Here is a 27,870-nt window from a genome sequence, read left to right as displayed (position 1 = left end):
TTCTTCACGCAGAAGGAACTGAATATGAGGCAAAGAAGGTGGTTGGAGCTGATTAAGGATTTTGATTGTACCATCAGTTATCACCTAGGGAAAGCAAACGTGGTAGCTGATGCGTTAAGTAAGAAATTCAAGGAACCAGTGTTGACGACTATAGAGATCCAGTATCCGATCATGATGGATCTAGAGAGACTCGGCATAAAGTTGGTAGAGAGTGATCTTCCAATATGTATTGACAGCCTAGTAATACAGTCTACTCTGTAGGAAAGAATTAAAGTTACTCAGAAGGAAGATACAGAGTTAGTAAAGATGATAGACAGAGTACAGAGTGGGCAGGGGGAGGAGTTCAGTATTGTAGATGACGGAGCTTTGCGGTTCCGTATCAGATTATGCGTTCCTGCTAATACTGAAATCAGGAAGACTGTTTTAGAAGAGGCTCATAGATCTTTGTATACAGTTTATCCCGGTAATATGAAGATGTATAGAGATCTATTGGAGTCGTACTGGTGGAGTGATATAAAGAGAGAGATCGTCGAATATGTAGCACAGTGTTTGATGTGCCAGCAGGTAAAGGCTGAGCACTAGAGGCCGGCAGGGCAATTGCAACCGTTATTTATCCCGGAGTGGAAATGGGATCATATATCTATGGACTTCGTGTCAGGACTGCCAACAGCATTACATGGCCAGAATGCCATCTAGGTGATTGTTGACCATTTGACGAAGACCGCCCACTTTATACCTATCAAGATCAGCTACTCCCTCAACCGTTTAGCGATGATTTACATTCAAGAGATAATTCATTCTCATGGGGTGTCTGTATCTATTGTGTTAGATCGAGACCCGCGATTCATGTCCCAATTTTGGAGGAGTTTACAGGTGGCTCTGGGGTCTCAGTTATCGTTTAGTACGACATTCCATCCTCAGTCAGACAGGCAGACTGAAAGGACGATACATATATTAGAGGACATGCTCCGAGCGTGTGCATTAGACTTTGGTGGTAGTTGGACTCAGTTCATGCCACTGGTAGAGTTTGCGTATAATAACATTTACCAGTCCAACATTGGCATGGCACCTTTTGAGGCTCTATACGGTAGGAGATGCCGTTCTCCTTTGTTTTAGGATGAAGTGGGTGAGCAGCAAGTAGTGGGGCCAGAGCTTGTGTAGCAACCACGTGATAAAGTTCAGCTTATCAGGGACAGGATCAATGCAGCTCAGAGTCAACAAAAAAGTTACGCTGATAATCGCCACAGGAATCTTGAATTTGATGTGGGCAATCATGTGTTTGAAGATAGCTCCGATGAAGGGGGTTATGCAATTTGGGAAGAAGGGTAAACTTAGTCCTAGGTTTATCGGTCCATTTGAGATTCTATATAAAGTGGGATCGGTAGCGTACATGCTAGCTTTACTACCTGTATTGTCCAGGATCCACGACATATTCCATGTTGCTATGTTAACAAAATACGTTTCAGATCCTTCTCATATCATCAGTTATGATGAATTAGAGCTTAGTGATTCACTGGTGTATGAGAAAGTACCGGTACAGATTCTGGATAGGAAAATACAGGAGTTACGTAACAAGAAGATTCCTCAGGTAAAAGTTTTGTGGAGGAATCATGTTAAATAGAAGAGGCTTCTTGGGAGTCCGAGGAGTAGATGAAGCAGAGGTATCAACATTTATTCCAAGAAGGTTGATTAGAATAAATGTAAGTAGTTAGGTAGTTTCTTTTGCAGGTATATGTAATGGTTTAATTAGTGTGACATTTTAGTTTTGGGAGGATTTTTCTTTTGTTTATATGTAATCTCCCAGGACTCGGAATGTAACTACAGTATTCCTCCGCCATAAGTGAGGACAGGTAATAAAATAAGTAGACCATTTTGCTTAAAGGATGATAAATTATGTGAATAGTAAATTTCGTCCTCAGGGTTTCATCGACGAATACAAGGGATTCGTCGACAAAGGCTGAAGAGAATTCATCGACGAAGATTGAATTTTGTCGATGAAGAAATATTGAGAGAGGTTTGAGCCGACTGAATTTCATCGACGAAGGACTGAATTTCTTCAACGAAATTAATGAAGGATTCGTTGACGAATGACGTGGCTCGTCGACGAAATCCCCTGTCCTATAAATATGGGAAAATCCGGATTTAACTTCAAGAATAAGAAATTTATCATCTCTCTCTCTCCTCTTCAATCCTCTCTCTCTCTCTCTTTTGTCGATTTCGGGCCAGATCTTCGCCAGATCGACAATCCGAAGTCACCACGACGCTCTTGGGGAAGTGTTCTCTCCAAATCTTCCAGAGCGGATCGTTGGTGAAAGTAAGGTGGAAACCATCCCAAATCTAGGGTAAGACTTTCTACTCAATATTTGGAGTTGTGACAGTTGTAGAAAGTGTTATACGCTTAGAAATACTAAACTTTAGTTATGATGAATGTCATTTTAAGGGTATTGAGTCGGGAACCCTGCGGGTGCAGGGAAGATTTTCTTAGGGGCTTTTCAGGAATTAGGTAAGAGGATAAACTAAGCTAGTTTTGTTTTGAGAAAATGCATGTACACACACACACACACACACACACACACACACACACACACATATATATATATATATATATATAGCATTTGGTTTCAGGAAATATATATATATATATATATGATTTATATTTGGAAAATATTGTGAAAATGATCGTATGTTGAATATATGAAAATCTGTTAGTGTGGCATGAGTATAAAATGTTATGAGATACTGTTTCTGGAATGTGTTCATGATATGGATTTTTATGATGGAAAACCAGCGTACGGGTCGAGATTTTAAATGTATTGCCGGTGTACGGGCCATGCTATGTGACTGTTATTTCCCAGCGTACAAGCTGTGCTATGATTTTCCGGCGTATGACTCGTGCTATGTGGATGTGGTTTGCCAGCGTATGGGCTGTGCTATGATTTGTCGGCGTACGGGCCGTGCTATGTTGATGTGATTTGCCAGCGTACGGGCTGTGTTATGATTTGTCGGCGTACGGGCCGTGCTATGTGGACGTGATTTGCCAGCGTACGGGCTGTACTATGATTTGTCGGCGTACGAACCGAGCTATGATAAAATGTGTAATACCGGCGTACGGGTCGATGATTTTCCTGATATATGTATATGTGCAAAATGATATGATTGATTTGATAATTGATGATATGAGATATCTATGTATCACGGTTTCAGTATATGTTATATGATATCAGAACCTGGTTGGCCTGGTTTAGGCTAGCACTTGCACGGTACCATTGCCATGTGTCCATGGTCTTCGTGATCATGATATCTGTGTTAATGCCGCTGTATGGAGTGGTGTGAGATTGGATGGTCGATGTGGTTATTTTTAAGAAGTGTGCTGTTATTGCCCCTGGTGTACGGACCAGGTCAGGGGGACCCATCGGACTTACAAACTGGATATTTAACTTGGTAGTGGTCGGCCAACCATTGTCAGGTCCCGCCTTGGGGCCACACAACCTAGTCATGTGGGGGTAATACATGACAACAACCAGCTAACTTATCAAGAATGTTTTATGTTATTATATTTTATGAGATGAAATATGATTATGAAAACGCAGTATGTTCTGCCATGTTTTGATGATATATATATGTTTTCCCAGATTTCATAAATAGTTACTAAACAGGTTATGTATGATATATGTAGAACACGGAATACTTATGTTGTCACACACTTGTATTAGTTTATTTCCCTTACTAAGAGGTGTCTCGCTCCTAAATTTTACAAACTTTTCAAGAGCCTCAGATAGGAGAGCGGGAAAAGCCCCGCTGATCTAGAGCTATCTATTTGCCCTCTGTGAAGGGTAAGTTTTGTAAGGACAGTGAGATTTTGTGGAAAATGTCCCTAGATGTGATTTTTGGGATGTATATACTAAGATACAATGATTGTAGTAACTATGGTTATTGTGATATATGGTATTGAGATGGATATGAAAGTATATTTCCTACTGCGTAGGCTTCCGTTTTGTGTTTTGGTATATCCCTGGTACCCATGGGTCCAGGTGGATTGTGATCTGCTGAGCTGGAATGTACGATAATGATTTTATTATATAAAAAAAAAAGTGGAAAATAAGCAGGTCGTGACAGTTTCTAGCAAAGTATAACAATCACAATCACACAAGAAGAACTCTTACAATCTTGGAATATATCAAAGGAATGAAAATTTGAGAGTATTTGACCAAAAGATGTATTTTCAAAAGAGAGGATATTTTGGCTAATCACTTTGCTAATCTGTTTTTAATCTTGCAAATGGACTCATATTTATAGCCAGGGGTAAAAATATAACCGTTTGAGATATGATGGGAATAATTAAAAAGGTCCCAAAAGATTAAAATCCAATTAGCCAGAAATAACCCTGTTTTACCATGGTTAAACTAATTTTAACCGGGCGAGGTTCGGGTGGGTGAACCTTGGTTCGGTCGCGTGATCAGATACAATTCAAAAAGTTATTCAAATAAGTTCAGTCACCCGGATAAAGGTTCAGCAGTCCTAATCAAAGTCAGTAGCCAAGTTTCGTGACATCGGGTGCCCGGCTCACAGTTCGGTTAACCGAACTAGGCACTTCGGTCGCCTGACTCGTCTTTTGAACGTAATCGTTCGGTCGCCCAAGTAGTTGAAAAGTGCTATGACAAAGTCTTGGGTGCACGAGGAAGATACGTTCAAAATAGGTTCGGGTGCCCGAAAACCAAGTCAACATGTTGACTCGTTCGGTCTCCCGAACCGCTTTACACGGTCTAGGTTCGGTCGCTCGAGAGCCTGGTCAAACTGCTAACTTTCCAGCAGTTCGGGCTCCTGAAGAGTTTTGAACTCCTAGGGTTCGGTTGCCTGATCTTCCACATATTTTTACAATTTTACCTAATTTTATTTAAATTAATTTCTTAGATAAAATATGTGATCGTGGGGACAATGTGCAATAAGTGTAGGAACCTAGGGTCTTTTCAAGTATGCCCAAAAACCTGAGTCGACCGAAGGGTGCCCTAAAGTCATTCGGTCCTTATAGTCATTCTATGATCATTTTGAGTTTACCATATATCCAATATGCATGATGTGCAGGTAAGATAAATACAGACCACATCCTAAGTTACTATTACAAACCCATATTACAAACATTAATTTGACAATTACAAATTAAAAGTCTTCAGGGTCTTCTAGTTGCTTCAAGTGTCAAAATATTCATTTAAGCATGCACAAACACTTGACAATCATCAAATATCAGTATTTATCATTATCAAAATTAGGTGTGACCTATAATGTCAACAGTATATATATAATTAAATATTATAGTTACAATTTTAAAGTTAAAAGTTTAATTTAGCAATTACAGATATAGTTATAAAATTTTACTGTTGTAATTGATGATAAAAGTTTTATGTAGAAATTTTTAAATTTATATTTATTTTAAAAGTAGTTTTAGAATTATAACATTAAATATTATTTTTCAAAATTATAAAAGTTCATTTAGCCACACACTAATAATAATTTTATTTACTTATTGAGCATCGTCTCTTCCCAATCGTTATTTTACATTTCAAATAATTTTGAAGAGTATACCAGAAATCTGGCGTAACAAGTGCATGGGTAGGAATAGAAAGAGTAGAGTAGAATAAAACTTTAGTATAATACAATTTAGAATATATTTGTATATTTTAGAATTTTAGAAAATTTCATTTTAATAGTTGAGACATATATTTGTAATAAAACTAATTAGTGTTTTGATAATAAAAAAATAATTTAAATTTATGTGCGACCGCTGAAAAATTTATGTGTAGGAACTCACTCAGGTTTGAGTCATTACAATAACATTAAAGATAAATATATTTAAAACAAAATTTAGATATAAAATATTAAAATTTAGAGTTCAAAAACTTCTTTAATATATTAGTATAATTTTATTTTCTTAATATGATTCTAGATAAATTTACTATTTCAATGCAAGTCAAAGTCAATCTCTTTAAAGTGAAAGATAGTGATAAACTTTTTAATATAGATGTTGCTTAAATTTTTATTAACAAATAAACTGTTGGGATCGCTATTCTAGATGTTATTCCCAATGAAATCAGTTGGTTCTATAGTTTTAGAATTCTACCAACCCTATATTCATTTTTTTATTAAACACATGCTATTCTTTTTATGCATAACATGGTATAATCATATAAGTGATAAGTACCTATATATAATTAGTTGTTAAAAGTGAATTCACTTTTTTTTTTTGTCTTTTAATACAAAATTTGCAAAAGCCAATAAAAAATTATTATTTCTTTTTTTATCACAGTATCCATTCTTCACCCTAAAATAGAAGGTATTAGTAATAACAAAGGCGCCAAAGCCTCTATTAAATAATGATTTCTTAACACTTATATTTTACCTGTTTAAAATTTTGAAATATATAATATTACAATGCTAATTTATTAACAAAAAATAAACTACAAAGACCATTATAAATATATATATATATATATATATATTTATTACATTCCAATTTTTAATACGAATTTTTTGCACTGATAGAGAGTCTAGAAGAAAAAAAGTCCGAAGATTTTTTGCCCTTTTTTTGCACATGGATAATATTTACAAACATTCAATCAATCCTGTGAGCCAAAATGATCGCAGCGCGTGCTAAAGGATCGTCATTCGTCAGCAGAGTGTGGCTTCTCCATCATGCCTCTCGTCCAACAGCAGTCGTCAACTCGAAGCCATTGACTTTGATATTCTGGAGCTAAACCCATTTATAAAATTGAAGAATATCTTTATATTAATCACTGATTTGTATTGAAGAGAATTCCAGGAGACCTTTCCCTTCTTTATTCTGCTGGTTCAGAATCAACAAACATGGCGAAGAGGGCCTTTTTTCGTGATTCGTATGTGAATCTCTGCCTTTTCATGCTCTGCTCGGATTTCTGTGGGCGCTGTGGGTCAGCCGACGGCCTGGGTGTGTACGACTCCTTCACTCTTTCCACCTTCAGTTACCCTGAAACCAAGCTCGAACCCTATGCATGGCGCTACATCAGAGGTGTGTTTGAGCTAATTATCATCGACCCTTTTGACCATTTAATCTATTAATTTATGTTTCTTTTTAAAGAACTTCTTATTTTAAAAAATTTTGGGCTGTCCAGCTTCGTGCGTCATGGTGGAAGTTATAAATCTCCGAGGATTTTTTAGTTTTATTTTAAAAAATTGGATATAGACTGTCGATGTGAGTATTTATTTCCTATTTAATTTGTTGGCATCAGCTTAGAATTTAAATATACTTCTATATCTTTTGTTGTGTACTTTATGTAAGCGTTGCCTACTTGCCTTCAAAGTTTATTTGAGTCGTTGATGTCAATTGCTTGCCAGGATCTTTGAATTGATCTGCTGTGGGAAGCGATGTTGAATTCATGCTTTTTTGGGACTTATGCAGTTTATTATGATAGAATCTTATTTATGCGTTTTATTATGATAGAATATTCTTGGTTGTTTTGTTTATTTATTTATTTATTTATTTTTTGAAATGTAAATTGAATTCTCTGTTTCTCTTTTCTTATGAATAATGCATTTTCATTGAACTCCCATATAGTTTATCAATGTTTTAAAAGGCTCAATTGAGGCTTGCCTATGCATTTTCACTGAACTCCCATACAGTTTATCAATGTTTTAGAAGGCTCAATTGAGGCTTGCCTATGCCTTGCAGCTTAGTCTAAAATACCAAATCCCTGAAAGGCCAAAGCATTACACACCAAGGCTTACATATTTGTACAAAAAGTATGCCTTTTGTGCCTTTTTTGGTTTAGGCTTATGCATTTTGGCTGCATGAATTTCAAGTCGGATTTTATCAAAAAATTTTAACCGCGTGCTTATATGGAAGGAATGTTGTGATATGAGTTGGTACCTAAAACTTTTGAAACTCATCCTTTCCAAAATAGTAGAGTTGCATCTGAAATTTGAAAGTAACTTGAACGTTGCGAAGACGTAGCTATATCTTGGCATATTTATTTAATGAATTCAAGTTAGCATTTTTGAATGGCCAACAAACAATTTTACAGATTAATATTATATTATATTTTTTTAACATTTGATTTGTAATTTCCTTAATTTTTCTTAATTTGAAAATATATGTAATTTATTATATGTTTTTATCTAAAAAATAAAATTCTCAAAAGAGTTACACCTCAACGACTTAAGGCTTATGCCTTGCTTCTTAAGGGTTAAAATGCCTTGCCTTTCCCACTAATACATAAGGACATATTTGTAGGCTTACAATGCTTGGAAGATTAGAAACTAAAGAAAATTTAATAAACTAAAATACTAGCTCCCTAAAAAAAACTAACGTTACTAGGAAACCTTAATAAACTAAAATAGTAGTGCCTTAAATAATGATGCCCTAAAATGTTGCCTCTTAATTCCTAAATCATAATATCCTAGAATTGTGAAGATATTACCCTAATAAAAACATCCTGTATAAAAAAATAAATACAAACAAATTAGAAAATAAAAATAACTTTTGCTTGTGTTGCATAAGATGTTACCCATGAGAAGTCAGTGAATCAACTGTATGACAATTGGGTGCACTTTGGAAGTTGTTCAAAACATGTTTACAAAATCATGATAGTTAAAAAGGCAATTGGATTAACATCCCATTTGCTGTCAGGCATGAGCTCAAGTGTTTAACATGAAAATGATTTCGAATAAAATTGTTCACATAATCTTGCAACACAGCATTTCACTGACCTTATTGTATCTGAAACTACTGCCTTAATTTCTCTGCAAAAACAGAACTATAAATCGACATAAAGATACGTTTCATACACAAATTTGTATCTCAAACTACAGTCTTAGTACTTATGTTGTCCTGGTCCAATCTTTCCAATAATTTTGGACAGATCAGGTCGGGATTTCATACGGTACTTGAGCTGGAATTTTAAATTACTCTGCTATGTGCTTTATAAAACATTTATAGTCAACTTTGTATCTCCTACGGTTAGAATTTTTATTGTATTTGATGCAGTAAAATTTTGATGTGGCTTGGGGCCTCAGCCCTTGCATCATCAGCAGCTTAGCAATTTCCTGCAATCCACCTGGGAGGCCTGGCCCACTGAGGGACCTCACCAGTGCCTAAGACAAGTCAATATGTTTGCAATTAAAAGGAGTGCATGAGCTCTCATATATGGGTGGTCATTTCAGTTACAAGAATTCAATTCAATTGTAGTCATTTGCATTTATTTGTATTTTTTCAGCCATTGCTTTCCATGTATGTCTGTTACTGACATTTTGAATTTATGGTTGATTTGTTGTTATGTTCATCAATAATCATGACTAACTAAGGGGATTAGCCATGTTATATCCCTTATCAATTACCCTCCTTCCCCTTCCATGTGCAGCTGGAGGTTGGATATGTAAGTAGCATGGGTGTAGGAACTGCAAACTGGATTTTTGCTTAGGTTGGTAGTAGAAAGTAGAGAATAAGTCTTTACTAACCCCTTTTACCCTTAAGTCTGGATACCCACCATTTGGAAGTAAGAACTGAGAATGGATTTTCATCGGTTACTTTTACTATTAGGTTGGGTTTAGGAAGTTTAGAATATGTGTTCATCGACCCCTCTTTTACCCTTAAATCAGGATGCAACCCTCAGATTGGGAGTGATAAATGAGAATAGATCTTTGCCACTTCCTTTTACCCTTAAGTCCAGAGTAGGAAGTTGAGATTCTTGAGACTAGGTCTTCACCAATCCCTTTCACACTTAGATCAGGCTTTGATGTTGGACTTAACAATGTGCTGCACGTGGGCCTACATGTTTAGCTAATGAAGCCAAGCTAACTTGAGTTCAATTCGAGTTGACTTTAGGCCAAGTTGATTTGAGGTTGGGCTGAGGCTGAGTTGACAATGGAGACCATCTTGAATATTGTTGTTTATGTTATTTGTAACTGTGTGTGAACTGAATGGTTCAGCTGGCATTTTCCCAAGTAGCACAATGGAAATGTTGGGCTGACTCAGTTGGCCTGTGAATGGCTAGGCTGATGTGTTACTTCTCGGGCTGACATTGCTGATGTTGTAAATGCTGGGCCGACCAAGCTGACGTTTCAGTTGCTTGGCAACCTTGCTGATTGTCGACTGACATTGGTTGCATGTCAATTCTGAGCTGACCTTGCTGATTTGGTTAGTCGGGCTCGTTAATTTTGAATGTACAAGGCTAAAAAATCACAAACTGATTTATTAATTTAAATGCAGTGGGCTGAAACCTGTGGCCAAGCTAACTAGTTTAAATGCACTGGGCTAATTAATTTAAATGCATTGGGTTGAGAACCAATCACTGGGCTACAACAACAACAACAACAACAACAAAACCAAGCCTTAGTGCCACTAGGTGGGGTCGGCTATATGAATCCTTTTTCGCCAATTTATGCAATCATGAACCATTTCTTTTGATAGATTCAAGGAGATTAAATCCTTACTCATTATTTCCTCCCAAGTTATTTTAGGTCTACCTCTACCCCTTCTACTGCCGCCCACAGTAACTAAGTCACTCTTCCTCGCAGGTGCCCTATGTGGCCTACGTTGCAAGTGTCCATACCATCTGAGTCGTCCCTCCCTTATCTCATTTTTATAAGAGCTACACCTAACTTACCACGAATATGTTCATTCTTTAATTTATCTTTCACTGTTATCCCACTAATCCATCTAAGCATTCTCATCTCGGCAACTTTTACTTTTTGGATATCATGTTTCTTCGTGCCCAACATTTCAATCCATATAGCATAGCTGGTTTTATAGCTGTCCTATAAACTTCCCTTTTAGGTATTCTACGATCACAGAGTACACTTGAAGCACTTCTTCATTTTACCCAACCTGCTTTAACTCAATGCATTACATCATTTTCAATTTCTCCTTTAGCTTGCATAAAGATTCAAGATATCAAAATCTATAAGTGTTATTTATTTCTTCATCATCAAGTTTAATTTTGTCTCCAATATTCCTCCTATCATTACTAAAATTACATTTCATATATTCTGTCTTATTTCTACTTATCTTAAAGCCTCTAGATTCCAAAGCTTCTCGCCATAATTCTAACTCAGCCTCTACTCCGTCCCTGGTTTCGTCAATTAATACAATATCATCTGCAAACAACATACACCATGGAACCTCTTTTTGAATACTCTTAGTCAATTGATCCATCACTAAAGCAAAAAGATAAGGACTCAAAGAAAATCCTTGATGTACACCTATGGTGATTGGAAATTCTCTAGTTTATCCATCTATAGTCCTTACACTAGTCATTACTCCATCGTACATATCCTTAGTGGCATCGGTATACCTACTACATACACTTTTTTTTTTTTTTCTAAAACCCACCATAGGACTTCCCTAGGTATCCTATCATATGCTTTCTCAAGGTCAATAAATATGATATGCAAGTCCCTCTTCTTTTCCCTAAATTTTTCCATTAATCTTCTTAAAAGATAAATAGCTTCTGTGGTAGATCTCCCATGAATAAAACAAAATTGATTTTCTGAGACCTTTGTTTCTAACCTTAATCTTTGTTCAACTACCCTTTCCCATAGTTTTATCGTATGACTCATAAGTTTAATTCCATGATAGTTATTACAATTTTGAGTATCTCCTTTATTTTTGTATATAGGTATTAAAGTACTTTTCCTACATTCATCTGGAATTTTCTTAGTTTTTACAATTGTATTAAATAAATTAGTTAACCATATAATTCCGTTATCACCTAAACATTTCCAAACTTCAATTGGGATGTTATCTGGTCCCATAACTTTCCCATTTTTCATCTTTTTAAGTGCAAACTTAACTTTGTTAGCACTAATTTTGTGAATAAATCTCCTATTTTTAGCCTTGTCCTCATTTGACAATTCTAAGTTTAAGCCTTTTACTTGGTTTTCATTAAACAACTTACTAAAGTAACTTCGCCATCTTTCTTTAATGTCTTCGTCCTTAACCAAGACAATATCATCCGCACTTTTTATACATTTTACATTTCCTAAGTCCTTACTCTTCCTTTCTCTAGCTTTAGCAATTTTAAATATATCTCTTTCCCCTTTTTTTGTACCTAATCTATCGTACAAACTATTTAATGATCTATATTTAGCTTCACTAATGGTCTTTTTTGCATCTTTTCTTACCTCCTTTTATTTTTCAAAGTTATCTCCGTTTCTACATTTTTGCCACGTTTTATACCAAATTCTTTTTGTCTTTATGATTTTTTTGTACATCTTTATCCCACCACCAACTCTCTTTGCTATTCAAGAATCTTCCCCTTGATTTACCTAAAACCTCTTTTACTATCTTTTTAATAGAGCTAGCTAATCTATTCCAAAGAGTATTTGTATCTATCCTATCCTCTATGGTCCAATCCCCATCTTTGATAATTTTATCTTTAAATTTTATTATATTTTCTCCTTTTAGGTTGCACCTTCTAGTTCTCTTACACTGGCTTATTTTATCATTTTTCTTCCATATTTTAATACATATATCTAACACCAAGATTCTATGTTGTGTGGTTAGGCTTTCACCTGGAATAACTTTACAATCCTTGCATGATAAACGATCTACCCTCTTAGTTAAAAAAAATCTATTTGACTTTTATTTTGTCCACTTTTAAAGGTTATTAAGTGTTCTTCTTTCTTCTTAAAGCAAGTATCCATTATACAAAAATCATATGACATAGCGAAGTCTAAAATCATCTCCCCAGACTCATTTTTGTCTCCATGTCCATATCCTCTATGTATCCTCTCATAATTTTTATTATCTCTTCCAACGTGCCCATTTAGATCTCCTCCTATAAATATTTTCTTAGTCCCTAGTATGCCTTGTATAATACTATCCATATCTTCCCAAAATTGTCTCTTAAGATTTTCTGCTAAGCCGACTTGAGGAGCATAAGCACTAATAATGTTTATTATCTCATGTCCTAACACCATCTTGATTTTTATAATTCTATATCCTACTCTAGTTATATCCACAACGCTATCTTTTAAGTTTTTGTCTATAATAATGCCTACTCCATTCTTATGTTTTTCTTTTCCAGTGTACCAAAGTTTAAATCTTGATTTATCAATTTCTCTAGATTTCTCCCCTACTCACTTAGTTTCTTAAAGGCAAATTATATTAATTCTTCTTCTGATCATTGTATCCACAATTTCCATGCTTTTACTCGTAAGTGTCCCTATATTCCAAGTTGCTAATCTAATCCTAGTTTTCTGAACTAACGTTTTTACCTGCCCACGTCTAGAATGATGCAGGAATCCTTGCATATTTGACACCGTAGTTGGGTGCCAACACGGTGCGTCGCTTCGAGGCGACGACCTAGCCCACTCACTCCCACTTTTTGCTACACCCGGGTGGTTCAAGTGCAATGCGTCGCTCGTAGGGGACGCCCCAGCAAATATTCGGTAAGAATTCATATCATTGTGATCTTAACAAATTTAACGCTGACTTTCAGCTACCTAACGTAACCCTCCTCCTTTACCTGGGCTTGGGACCGGCTGTGTGTGAAAAAATTAGGACATTAAGTGCATCACAGGCGGAGTTAAAACCAACCACTGGGCTAATTAATTTAAATGCAGTGGGCTGAAAATAGTGCACTAGGCTAATTAATTTAAATACCATGGGTTAAAAACCATGCACTAGGCTAATTGATTATGTTAAACCTTGATATACCTTGTTGGCCCACAACTTGCTAATAGCTTATGCTTTTAGCTAAAGTGGTATTCTAACATGGTATCAAAGCTGGTTACTAGAAGGTCTCTTGGGTTCTAGTCTTGTTGCCTGCGTTTAAATGAAAAATTATTGTATTCCTTCTAATGGGTTTTATCTATCGTATGTTTGTCTATCCACATGCTATCAGGATGCATGTACAGGGGAGTGTTAAAACTTGATTTACATTGTTGGCCCACAACCTAATAGCTTAAGCTTTTAGGTAAAGTGGAATTCTAACATGGTATCAGAGCTAGTTACCAGGTTCTAGGTTCTAGTCTTGATGGTCGTGTTTATTATGTGATGATTAAAAAATTATTGTATTTCCTGAATTGGGTGTTATTTATCTTGTATTTATCTCTTCTGAGCTGTCGGGCTGCATGTGCGGGGGAGTGTTAAAACTTGGTTTGCATTATTGGCCCACGGCTTAACAACTTAAGCTTTTAGGTGAAGTGGTGATCTAACTGATTCAAAGCACGCTGATTGAAAATTGTGCTAAGCTTATCAAATGTGTGCTAAAGTTGACAAAATCGTTTTTCATAGACTAATTGCTCCTTGGCATAATTTTAGGTTTTTCATCATCCTGGATCATCTTCCTTGAATAAATTGAAGCAATTTCGAACTTCATTATGCATGTTTGGAAGGGTGCTTACCTGCAACCATAATGGGGAGCAAGGCATTTATGATTTAAGAGACGATGGCATAATTTTATTGAATTCCAAAGTAGATGATATTGGTCAAAGGTTAGCAAATCAATTGGCTGCTGCTTCTTCTTTCTTCTTTCATCTTCTTCTTCCTCTTCACTTCTCTTCTTTTAGTTCTCTCCCCTAATTCTCGCAGCATTTCTGAATTCTAATACTTGCCCTACCTCACATTACTTATATTGTTGGAGTCCACTGGATGTTTTTGGATATCAAGTGATAAGGATAGTAGTAAATGCTTTGGATATCCAAAGGAGAAACAGTATATCTGTGTCTGAATTTCCGTTCCTGTCCTCTATCTCTGTTTCTGAATTCTCTGATATTCTGCAATCAGGATTTCTGCAATCTAATTCTTCAACGATGAAAAAAGCAAGAAAAAGAGAAGACCATGGAAACTAGGACTATTAAATTCTTCAAGTAGCACCTTATTATGATCTTGTTTGAAAGTTACATAGTCTTTTTTTTTTTTTTTTCAGAGAATTGATCTAAGCAGCTGGTTTTTCTCGTTCATCATCTTCAAGTTTCTTGATTTTTCTGGGTTCTTCTTGAATGCTTGGAGTTCTCGAAAATTTTGGAATTCTTGAACCGTGAGTGCAGAAGAAAGCAAGATTTTTGGGGGACTCCTCAACCCTCTTTCTTTCTCTCCCTCTCTCTCTATCTTCTTCAATCAGTTCAGTGAGCATCGCAGTTGACTCCACTGCTGAATCTTGAATTGTGATTGAAAAAATTCTTGCAATCCCTCATTGCTTTCCATATTTTTTGATCGATTGATTTTGGTGCGGAAATTTTTCACCGTTGGCATTAAATTTTCCCGAATCAAAGGTTACTTCCTGCTGTAAAATACAGCAGGCTGTCATCTATTCAGCGAGCATCATCGGCAAACATCTGCAGCAGCATTTCCTCAACTTCATCACCAAATCTTGAATTCCGATTGAAGATTCTTGAAATCCCTCGTTGCTTTCCATATTCAATCGATTGATTTTGGTGTGGTATTTTTTTTTTCCCTTCTGTTGGCATTAAATTTTCTGGCATCAAAGGTTACCTCCTGCTGTATTTCACAGCAAGCTGTCATCAGTTCAGCGAGCATCACGGACAAGCATCTGTAGCAGCAATTCCTCAACTCCATCCCGAATCATTGAAAAATTCTTGCAATCTCTTATTGCTTTTCATATTTTTCAATCCATTAATTTTGGCGTGGAATTTTTTCCCCCTGCTATTGGCATTAAATTTTTTCTGTGTCAAAGGTTGCTGCCTGCTGTATTTCGCAACAGGCTGTCATGGGCAGTATATTGGGGCACCTGAAATTGACCCCAAGGGTTTCGTACGTTAGCCCAACGACTCTTCTACTTGAGATCCAGGTTTTGAATTGGATTCTTGCAAAAGTTTTTTAGGATTTTTAATTGAAGCATTTATTTTATTCATAGTTATCATTTCTGTGTTAACTTCTTTTTTGGCAGCTCATGAGATCTTCTCCCTCTTTGATCTGTTTTATTTTATTTTATTTTTCTTATATTGTTTTTCATTGTTGGCTAGTAGATTAAGTTTTGTGTTTTTAGTTGTGTAGGTTAACCACTTAACACCTTTTGCAACTCGTGGATTATACAAAATTTTTTTGAAAGTATTGATGCACACTTTAAAAAAAAAAAAATTTCCATCTAGCCTTGTTTGACAATCCAAAATAGTATGCTTTAGATTTAAATTCATTGCCTTTTAGTTTCAGCCATCGGTGATTCTTCTCCTCTCATGTTATTTCTTTTCTTATTATGATTATTATTAACAAAATTGTATGGTTTAGATTTTTTAATGCTTTGTGTTATTTGTGTGGTTTCTACTGGTTGTAGGGTGTGATTTAGAAAATTGTCTGTGAAATAATTTTGCATTAAAAAGAAACTCAAACTTGTACTTAGCCTATGTAAAACACAAATTATCTTTGTACACACAATTTGTCCCATGTCTAGATAAAGGAGCAGGGTTGTGTTAGATAGTTGACAGTCAACATAAAATTTTGTCAGATCTTATCGTCATGAATTCTTAGATCAAGGGAATATGCTCGGTCAGTGTAAAAGGGAGCAGATTAAGAAGTTAACGCAAGAAACTAGGATTAGACTATCAACTTGGAATGTAGGGACACTTATGAGAAAAAAGTATGGAAATAGTGAAAATAGTGTTTAGAAGGAAAATTAACTTAATCTACCTTCAAGAGACAAAATGGGCAGGGGAGAAAGTTAGAGAAATTGAAAAATAAGGAGGCTTTGACACAACGGGTTGGGAATTATTGTAGACAAAGACCTAAAAGATAATGTAGTACATGTTAAAAGAATAGGATAAAGTATAATTAAAATTAGGATAGGTCTAGGTTTGGAGATAATAAATGCCATTAATGTGTATGCTACCCAAATAGGCTTAGCAGAAAATCTTAAAAGACAAATTTGGGAAAATATGGATAATATTTTCCAAGGGATACAAACATTTGAAAAGGCATTCTTGGGAGTTGATTTAAGTGGACACATTGGAAAAGATAGTATAGGCCTTAAATGGATGCATGGAGGCCATGGATATGGCGATAAAAATGAGGTCGGTGATGCAATATTAGATTTTACCATATCTTATGATTTGGTTATATTGAATACTTGCTTCATAAAAAGTGAAAAACACTTAATAACTTTCAAGAGTAAACTTAATAAAAGCCAAATAGATTTCTTCTTAACTAGAAAGGGGACTTGTCTATCTTGTAAGGATTGTAAAATTATCCTAGGTGAAAGTTTGACTACACAACATAGAGTCCTTGTATTGGATATACATAATAAAAAATGGAAGAGAAAGAGTAACATAAATCAACACAAGAGGACTAGGTGGTGGAGCTTGAAGGGAAATAATATAGTAAAATTCAAAGATAAAATGATCAAAGAGTGTGATTGGACACTAGGGGGTAAGATAGATGCAAATTCTACTTGGAATAAAATGGCAAACTCTATCATAAGGATAGCAAAAGATATTTTCGGTGAATCCAAAGGTAAATACTGGGGTAGTAAAGAAAGTTGGTGGTGGGATGAAAAAGTCCAAAAAGCCGTTAAGACAAAGAAACTGGTATAAAATATACAAAATTGTAGAAATATAGAAAATCTTGAAAAATATAAAGAGACAAGAAAAAATGCAAGAAAGATTGTTAGTGTAGCTAAACATAGAGCTTATGATATTAAATAGACTAGACTAGATACAAAAGAAGGAGAAAAAGACATTTATAAACTTTCTAGAGCTAGGGAAAGAAAATGCAAAGATTTAGGTGATGTAAAATATTTTAAGGGTGAGAATGATAATGTCTTAGCTAGAGAAGAAGACATAAAAGAGAGGTGGCGAACATACTTTAATAAGTTGTTTAATGAAAGCCAAAATGAAAGATTGAACTTGGAAATGACAAATGAGGAGAAGACTAAAAATTGGAGATTTATTCGTAAAATTAGAGTCCTTAAAGTTAGGATGGTGTTACAAAAGATGAAAAGTGGAGACTCTATAAGATTAGATAAAATTCCAATTGAAGTTTGGAAATGTTTAGGGGATAAAGGAAATATATGGTTAACTAATCTATTCAACATTATTATAAAAACTAAGAAAATGTTAGAGGAATGGAGGAAAAGTACGTTAAAACCTTTATATTAAGACAAAGATGATATTTAAAACTGTAATAACTATCGTAAAATTAAGATTATGAGTCATACAATGAGATTATGGAAAAGGGTAATTGAACATAGAATAAGACTAGAAACAAGGATTTGAGAAAATAAATTTGGTTTTATGCCTGGGAGATCAACAACATAAGCTAATTATCTTTTAAGAAGCTTAATGGAAAAGTTTAGGGAAAAGAAGAGGGACTTGCATATGAGTTTTATTGACCTAGAGAAAGCATATGATAGAGTACCTAGGTTGGTGGTCTTAGAAAAGAAGGGATTATGTAGTAGATATGCAGAGGTCATTAAGGATATGTATGATAGAGTAGTGACTAGTGTTAGGACTGTGGGAGGGGAATCTAGAGATTTTCCAATCACAATAGGTGTACATTAAGGTTCTACTTTGAGTTCTTATCTTTTTACTTTAGTGATTGATGAATTTACTTGGAATATCCAAAATGAGATCCTTTAGTGTATATTGTTTGTAGATGATATTGTGTTGATTGATGATAGTAGAGCAGAGTGGGATCTAAGCTAACTTTGGAGAACCGCGTTAGAGTCTAAAGGTTTTAGGAGAAGTAAGAATAAGAAAGAATATTTGAAATGTAATTTCAAAAATATAAGGAGTAGTAGTGGAGAGAAGATTAAACTTGATAATCAAGAAATTCATAGCACTAATAGATTTAGTTATCTTGGATCTTTTATGTAAGCGGAAGGGAAAATTGAAGAAGATATAGTATATAGAATTAAAACAGGTTGGGTAAAATGGAGGAGTGCATCAGGTGTGTTATGTGATCAATAGAATACCCTTAAAATTAAAAGGAAAGTTTATAGGACCGCTATAAGGCCAGCTATACTTTATGGTTCTGAATATTGGGCAACTAAGAAACAACATGTACAAAAAATAAAAGTTGCTGAAATGCGGATGTTAAGGTGGATGAGCGGTATAACATTAAAAGATACAATAAGAAACGAGCATATACACAATAATTTAGGCATAGCACCAGTCGAAGACAAGATAAGGAGGGGGCAGCTTAGATGGTTTGGGCATTTGAAACGCATGCCTATTAGAGCACCTATTAGTTACTTGAGTTTTCTTGTATTCACAAAAGAAAATGACATTTGGAAGGGTCAGGTGCCCCTCTAGGGACCTATCTCTTGCCTATGCCAGCCAATTTGATCACATTGTGCAATTATAGGAAGTGTGAGAGCTCTCTTTCTGAGATGACCATAGCTTGGGTTTATATAGACAGGGGATCATGTTAGTTAGGAAAATTCAATTGAATTGTATTCACTTGTATTTGGTACATTCATTATAGAGTTATTGACAATTATAATCGATTTATCATTACATTCATCAACAATCATTACTAGTTAAGGGATTAGCCATGTGAAACTCTTCAACCAGTCATTGAGCCTGGTGGGTGGTAGTGACCAAATTATCCCATATCAACACTGCATAATAAGCTACTCCGCATAGATACACTTTATGTATTATGGATAATGCCTCTTTTGCTCCTATTTTAACTGTTTTTTTTTATCAGTAAAGGTAAATGTATTGATCAAAAGTATAATTACAATATACACTGGGCATACCCAAGAACCAATGGGGAGGACAGGCCCCCAATTTAAATTGCAATGCACTACAAGCAAAAGGCAAGACCAAATGGCCCCCCTTAATCAAGAAACAATGTTACATCAAAACTATCAGAGATACAGAACACCTGAAAGAGAACAGACCACCTCAAGCATGTGAAAACATGTCAAACTTGTCATACACCTCTCTATAGGTATGCCTTTGTATTACTTTCACCAGCTCCACAGAAGATATAATCTTTCCTTCAAATCTTTTTTTGTTTTGAAAGTTCCAGAGAAAGTACACTGTAGTAGCAAGGCTGATTTTCTTACCAATTGATTGAATACCGGTGCCTTTAGCTTCCTTATGCATCCATTTCAGGGCTGCCTTCACTGTGGTCATTTCTCTTGTGAGACCCAGCCAATCTCGAATCATGTTCTAGACTTCTTTAGTGAACCGACACTTAAAGAGTAAGTGTTTATTTGTTTCTAGCTCTTCATTACAGAGACAGCATTCCAGATTCTCCTCCTGCCCGTGCAGTTTATCATTTGTAAGCAGCTTGCCTTTGATTGCCATCCAGAGAATGAAGGTATACTTCGGGGTACTGCCACACTTCCAGACCTCCTTGTGCCAAGGAACCAAGTTCCCTTTGTTTCTCCAGAAGTTGTAGATCTGAGCAGAGCCGATATGGCCATCCTCCACCCACTGGATCATAGGCTCTTCTGCAGCCCTCTGATCTCCACAATTTTGAATAATTTGATTCTTTAGTTCAATCAACTTTTTAAATAAAGGGGAGTCATCGTGTCTTGCTGTAGCTTCCCATAAACTATTCCCTTTCACATAAATACGATGAACCCATTTGGACCATAACGAGTCCTTTTTATTTTGAATATTCCAAAGTGCCCGAGTCAGTAATGCTTTGTTCCAAGTCAACAAATCAAAAATGCCCAAACCTCCCTCATTTTTTGGCAAACACACTTCCTTCCAAGTAACCGGTCGTTTTTTCCTACCTCCCTATAGAAAGGTTCTACACAATCTGACTACATGATTAGCCACAGATTTCTGCATAGGAAAAATTGCCAGCCAGAAGCACTCCACTCCTTGGATCACTGAATTAATCAACTCCAATCTACCTGCATAGGACATAGTGTGGCTAGGCCAGCCATTCAATAGAGAGGAGATCCTGTTGATTAATGGATCATAGTGCATCTTATTTAGCCTCGATGCTGCAAGGGGAATACCAAGATACCTGAATGGGAAGTCCCCAATCTGAAATTCAGTGATCTCTCTGATTTCCCTCAGCTCTTGCTCCTTTACTCCAGCAAACAGAATGTTAGATTTCAAAATATTTGCATACAGCCCTGAGCACAAGGAGAAACTCTTTTAAGCAGTTCAATAAGAGACAAACCAATTTAGTATTCCCTTTTGAGAACATGATTAAGTCATCTGCAAATGCTAGATGAGTTATATTCAGATGCCCACATCTTGGATGAAACTTGAATTCTGGGATTCTCTCAAGAGCTTTCAACAATCTGGGGAGGTATTCCATACAGATTTCAAAGAGGAGGGGGGAGAGGGGATCCCCTTGTCTAAGTCCCTTTCTTCCCTCAAGGAAACCATGAATCCCACCATTGATGGACAGAGAGTATGAGGGTGTAGTAACACATTGCATGATCCACGTAACCACCACTGATGGGAAATTTAGGTTCACTAGCATTTCCTTCAAGAACTTCCAGGATACTGAGTCATATGCTTTTTTAAGATCAATTTTTAACATGCACCTCGGAGATACCCTTTTTCTGGCATATTTTCTCACCAATTCCTGTACAAGGTATATATTCTCTACCATGCTTCTTTGTTTAACAAACGCAGACTGAGCAGGGTTCACAATCTCCTCTAGACAAGGCTTAATTCTTCCTGCAAGGATCTTTGTAATTATCTTGTAGATTACATTACAACAAGCTATTGGTCTATAATTCTGTACAGTGGCAGCATGAGATGATTTTGGATTAGAGCAATAATCGTATGATTTAGCTGTTTCAGAAGTTTTCCTGTAGTGAAAAACTCTTTGACTGCAAGGGTGACTTCCCTTCCTACTGTGCTCCAAGCTTTTTTGAAAAAGCAAGCTGTATAACCATCTGGACCTGGGGATTTCATGTCTCCAATGCTGAAAAGAGCAGCTTTAACTTCCTCATCAGAGATTGGAGTAGTCATTTGGTCACCTTGTGAGATACTCAAGGTCTTCCCATTGGCAATCACCTGGGGGTCAACAGGGCAGGTAATCAACTCCTTCCCCAATAGCTCCTTGTAGTAGTTCAGAAATTCCTCCACAACTTGTTGATGCGAGGTCTAGATTTCCCCACTGCTTCTTTTAACTGATTCAATTTGATTCCTACTAGCATGTCTTTTCATCAACGCATGGAAGAAGGAGGTGCCTTTATCACTGTCCTTTAGGTATCTCGATCTAGCTAGTTGTGCTAAGAACATTCTGTTTGCATCATTTAATTTTGTAGCTTCTCCCTTCTTTATGGCTAGCTTCCTTTGTATGTTCTCATCCTCTGGTGAGTCATGTAGCATCTGTTGTAGTTCAGTAAGCTCCAGCACTGCCTTATCAGCTCTTGATGAAATATGGGAGAAATGTAGGGAGTTGAGAGTCCTCAGAGGAGCCTCGAGAGCCTGCAGTTTTTTTACCAGTCTGAACTGACAATACCCCATATATCTGCAATTCCAACTAGCTTTGACCACCTCCTGGAAGCTGTGGCGGTTCACCCACATTTTAAAAAATTTAAATGGCCTTCTGCCAGATTCATTTTCATCAAAAAGAGTTACAATACATGCTGAATGGTCTGAAATAAGCCCAGGCAACTGAACGTCAGCATGAACGTCAGGAAATTACCCGAAGAGTTCAAATCTGAAAGGCCAGCCTCTCTAAAACAGCCATTAATGTCTTTTACCTCATAATCTGTTGGGGGGTTGCCGTTCCTCTTTTCTTCCATGGAGCATACACAGTTAAAATCTCCCATGACTAGCCAAGGCTCAGAGTTTTGATTAAACTGTACTAAGTCCTGCCACAAAGATCTCCTAGCAACAGTAGAATTAAATCCATACACAAAGCTTAAAGCAAAATGATTAGAAGTAATTAAGCATTTCACACAGCAGTGGATAACCTGAGCATTCATACCAGTGGCCTGAAGCTGTACCTTCTGTGAGTCCCAGAACACAATTATCCTTCCAGCCCTGTGATAATCAAAGTTATTGATCTGCTTCCATCTTCTGAATTTAGTATTCATCAAACCTTCAAGTTTAGAGAGAGAGAGAGCTTTGTTTCCAATAAACAGCATATATCAATCTTATTTCTTTTGATGAGGTCTAGCACCCCATTTTGTTTCAGGGGGTTATTAAATCCCATGATGTTTAATGATACAATCTTCATTTTGAAGAATGGGGGCCTGACCCCCTTTTCCTCATTTGTTGAATTTGGATGCCTCCTTTCTTTGTGTTCTTCTTATTCTTCACCTGATTGAAGCTCTCATTGTTCATTTTAGCTGTTTGAGCAACAGGGTTAACTATTTTCCCTTTTTCAGTGCTATCACCCCCAACAGCTGGTTAAGCACATACAGCTCCTTGACTCTGAACACTGCTACCAACAGCTTCCTTTCCTTCTGTCATAGTCTGATAATTTATCCCCTCTTTCACCCTCATATCTTTATCTGCACCAGGGGGCTCCTCCTCTACATTTTCCTTTCCCACTTCAGAGTTCAATATATGTACCACTGTATTGCTATCTTCTCCCAGCCTAACCACATATTCCCTACCAGTATCAGGTTGTGATTGGAAACTGACTTCAGTTTCGGCTTCGTTGCTCCTGTTACTCGTCTCACCTTCCTGAATCTGTTTCTGACTGTCTGTCATTGCACTTACAGATCCCTGTTCCTTGTCCTGTTGCCCCCCTTCTCGTGATTCTACTTCAGGAATCGAAGGACGACAGCATGTCCCGACAGCATGTCCCCAGAGTCTGAACACCTTCCTCACCCCTCTTATCTTGAACTGTCTTATTTTCCTTGGGCTTTGTTTGTTCCACATCTCTCTGGTTCCCATTCATATTGCTGCCACCCTCCCTGTTAAGTAGAGTTCCTTTTACAACATACGCTTTCTTTACTCCAGAAGGCTCCTCCTTCTCCTTCTTAGAGCTACAAAAATTCACCGTATGGCCAATCACCTTACAGTAGGAGCAGTATCTTGGCAGATTCTCATAAGCCACTTCCTGAATCATTTCCTCCTCATCCGGAAGCCAGACTTTAACACAATACTTAACCTCCTTTGCTACATCAATCTCTACAAGAACTCTTGCAAATGACACTCTTGCACTCAGAGAAGTTAATTTATCTGCATACATAGGCCTCCCTAATTCTGAACAGATTCTTCCCAAAGCAGCTGGTGTCCACATCTCAATTGGAAGGTTCTTTAATTTTAACCCATACAGGTAGAGAGGTCCTCTGTACAGGATCAAATTGGAAGCACTTGGGCATTTTTTTCAGGTTCAAACTCCTACCATATTTCGTATAGGGTCCATTTTCCAGAACCTCTGCAAGGTCATCCTCCTTCAGAAATTTGAAAACTATCCAACCTTCCTTCTGGCTAATGTAGGTAACCTTCACCTTCCAAGAGCTCACAACAGCGTTTAGAGCTGATTTGCCAGGGAACTTCCCAGAAAAATACCCCACAAGGCATTTGAGGTATGAACTTTCAGGATCTGTTAAATCGGAGCTTTGTAATCGAGCCCCAGTTCCGTCAGATTTAAAGGTAGGAATCGGAGCACAACATTGAGGATTCCGGTTGTTAGCAAAAAGATCAGACCAGGCCACCTTCTTATTGTTTCGAATGATTGTCCTCTCTTCATGGGTTGTTTGCTGGTTCCCATCAGTGTTTCCTCTCTGTAATCCACCCCTTACAGGAGCAGGACCTAACATAGCTTCATCCTCCTCAGCCGAATCATCAGAACCAAGAGTTTCTGACACTAAGGGCTTCTCATCTCCCCTTAAGATCTTTCCCCCAACCTTAGTGCCAGATTCTTCCATCTTCTTTGTAGATGAGTTGCTCTCCATTATCCCCAGTCCCTCTAAAATTTTCTTGTTCAAAACCATCGGGACTTTGTTTTTTGTTTTTCTGTTGCATGCTATAGTCACACCCAAACAACTCAGGATCTGAGACAAAACGCATCCCAGGATCCACTTGTTTCTGGAGAATGTCAAGGTGAGTTGAGGGGGTAAGCTCACACTGGTTACCATCTACCCCCGGAGTCACCTGCAACCCCGTCGGAGCATTCACCTCAGCACCATCTTTACCAGATCCAGAACCCTGACCTTCTTGCATACCCATTTGAGCTCTAAGAGACTCCAAGAGCTCTGCTCATGATTTCAACTGGTTCGTGCCTTCGAGAGCCTTCTGCATCGCCATTTGCGACAGAGTTCCAAACTCAGTCATTATTTCCGCATGGCTCTTCTTACTCCATACATTCCGGTCACCCCCTTTAGCTACAATATACGTCAGTGCATATTCGGCCTCCTCACTCATTCCTTCTTTCTGATTAGGGTTATCTATAACCCTAGCAAAACCCCGATGCCCCATAGATGTCCAGAGGTTCAGAATTTCAAAATACCACCATGAGCGGGAAATCTGAAAATCAAATCTACACCGCCTAGATCCAACAAGAGATGCTGAACGAACAATCAGCAAGCAGACCAGAACCCTTCAATAAGCTTAATCAATGCAGATCCGATCACAACCACCAAGATTGTAGAGAAATCGTAGCATCAAGAGTGAACCCAGCCCTAGCATTCACGCCATGCGCCTTCTAGAGAGAAGGGAGAGCTTCTCTCTCTAACATGATGCTTATAATCTTTTAACTCCTATTTAAATTTGTTTGTATGATGATGAAGTTCTTTTAAGATATCAACTCTTACATTATTTATTATTTTATTATTTATTTTTGAGACAAAAAAAAACTTGAAATTAGGTATCTATTCCCAAATTCATGCAACATTTTAACCATTTTTGTTTTTCTGCCTTGTCGCAGTTGATTTGCCACGACAGTTTTCTTCAATGTCTATTGCATTAAAGTCGGATGTAGATCTCGTAAGTGTTCCCCAAGTGTTTAATACACTATCCAATTCCAATTGCTTGATAGCTGTTTCATGAATTTGGTTTGTTTTGTTGAAAAATAAAGTTCTGTCTATTGCGTTTCTCGTCAAAAATAATATGTAACATATGTTGCGTTAACCCGAACTTGAAATTAAAGTTTTCCTTTAGTTGATGCATAAAGAAACTTGCATCATGATGAGTTGCAAATTGTTTGCAGGATGATAAAGGCATAACCAAAGTTCCCAAAAGCATGTTGCCAATGATATGTTTCCGAGATGGTAGCCCTCCTTTGCCAGATATCTCAAATACCTTTTTTAAAAGTTTAGGTAAGTGTTACTTAAATGAAATTCAATGTAAACCATCTCACCACACCCCCTCCCCCCAACTTTCACTATTATTCTTGGCAATATTTTCTGTAATATCTAATGATAACCATTGCATGCTTGTAGAATCATTTAATAACCAATTAACCTTATAAAATAGATCAGGACACCTCTAAATTTATCTTCCTTTCATCAAATTGACATCAAAATCCTTAAAAGTTCTGTTCATCGTACTAAGTTTTGCTGGTAGTGTGTTTTTAGCCACTACTAATATGCTTTCATTTCAGTATTTTATGGGTGTGCCTACCTTCCAATTATGATGTTTTCAAGGGTGGGCTTTCTATTTAGTTAATTATTTATTTTTGGTTAAGCAGGTTAGAACATCTAACCTGCTGCTTTTGATTTGGATTGTTTAGGAGTTTTGCTTCAGTCATTCTTATTCTTCTTAGTTTAGTGACTGATGAATGTGAGCACTAACAGAGTTATTTATATGGGTGCAGATTTACATCCTCTCTCTAATGGATCTTTTGGAGGAATGGAAGGTCATCAAAATCTGGAGAAGTGCTATCCCATGCAGAAAAACATCACTGTGAAGTTAACAAATGAGCAGGTTTATTTAAAAGCATGCATACTTAATATTATGCAATTTTTAAATAATATACTCACTTTGACTTCGAGTGCAAGTGTTTCATGATATTATGCAACAGTTCACATCATACTTAATATTTCCATCTTACATATGTTTTGCAAAGTTTTCTATCAAATGGTTACGCAATTTAGCGCATAAGATATTTTATGAATGGTTTTGCTTATTTTCCTTTTCATCTTAATTCTCTGCTTAACAACAGTTTGCAGAGTCCAACTTACAAGGTTGTTCTTCAGATATCTCCAGGAGTCTGGTATTTTGGTCTTTTCAATGGCATTGGACCTATGAGGACACAGTCAAAAATGGTATGCTTTATTTACACTGATATATGAAGATGTTTTCCCTAGTTTATTGTCTTGAAATATCCTTCCATTTTCAAATCTTCTGTTCATCTCACAAATTTGCCTCTTATGACATGCATGCCTTGATTTAACTCCAGACAAATTTTATTTGCTAAATGAAAGAAAATACTTCATTGGAACAGCAGTTCGCTTTTCTTTGCCTTGCCCCATGCAAGAAATGCATGTACGGAACTTGCAAAATGTGCAAGGAAAACCTAGTCTACAAAATAGTTTCAAATTCAGGATTGGAATAAGTAATGCTGTAGATTAGTTAATAAAGGTTGGAGATGATCACACGGTTATTGTTATCAACTTGTCATCAAAATGAAGGGAGTAGAACAACTTCATTTAGCATGGGTAAGTCATAGAACCTCATTGGAGCAGCAGTTTCCTTTTGTTTATTCATGCGAGAAACTCGATAATTATACTAATGAAATGTGAGGAGAACATCAATGAAGAAAATTTCAATTGGCAGTTTAAAATTTTTTTTTTGCTGAAGACTACTTGAAAGAGATTGGAGAATGGAGAAAGATTATTTTGTTATTAATCTGCTGAAAAGATTTGGCACAACATAACAGTAGACCCTGAGTTTGATTTGAAAACTCCAGTTGCTCTAGTTTTTGGAGCAAAATAAAATCATAATTACTTGCAAAAAGGAGAAAAAAAACTTTGTAGTTGTTCAGCAAAAGTGAAAATAATCGCAGTTCTATTCAAATCAATCACTTAGCTCTGCACCATGGTAAAGTGTGTAGCACTT

The 27,870-nt window shown here is 36.6% G+C and overlaps 1 protein-coding gene across 4 annotated transcripts in view; it reads left to right on the top strand.

Moving 5' to 3' along the window:
- Nucleotides 1-6,514: 6,514 nt before the first annotated feature.
- Nucleotides 6,515-27,870, top strand: part of LOC131166878 (uncharacterized) — a 54,713-nt gene continuing 33,357 nt past the window's right edge. For 2 of the 4 annotated variants that reach the window (XM_058125495.1, XM_058125494.1), the window contains exons 1-2: nt 26,626-26,736; nt 26,975-27,077. In XM_058125495.1, the coding sequence (XP_057981478.1) occupies nt 26,729-26,736; nt 26,975-27,077 (111 nt within the window). In that variant the 5' untranslated portion in view covers nt 26,626-26,728. Of the gene's footprint in view, nt 7,040-25,738; nt 25,798-26,020; nt 26,130-26,625; nt 26,737-26,974; nt 27,078-27,870 lie in introns of those variants that run through there. The other 2 variants (XM_058125492.1, XM_058125493.1) reach the window with 2 other exon arrangements.

The sequence above is a fragment of the Malania oleifera genome, chromosome 10 (genome assembly GCF_029873635.1).
Source record: "Malania oleifera isolate guangnan ecotype guangnan chromosome 10, ASM2987363v1, whole genome shotgun sequence".
NCBI classification, from domain to species: domain Eukaryota; kingdom Viridiplantae; phylum Streptophyta; class Magnoliopsida; order Santalales; family Ximeniaceae; genus Malania; species Malania oleifera.
This window is presented reverse-complemented; position numbering and strand designations above follow the sequence as displayed.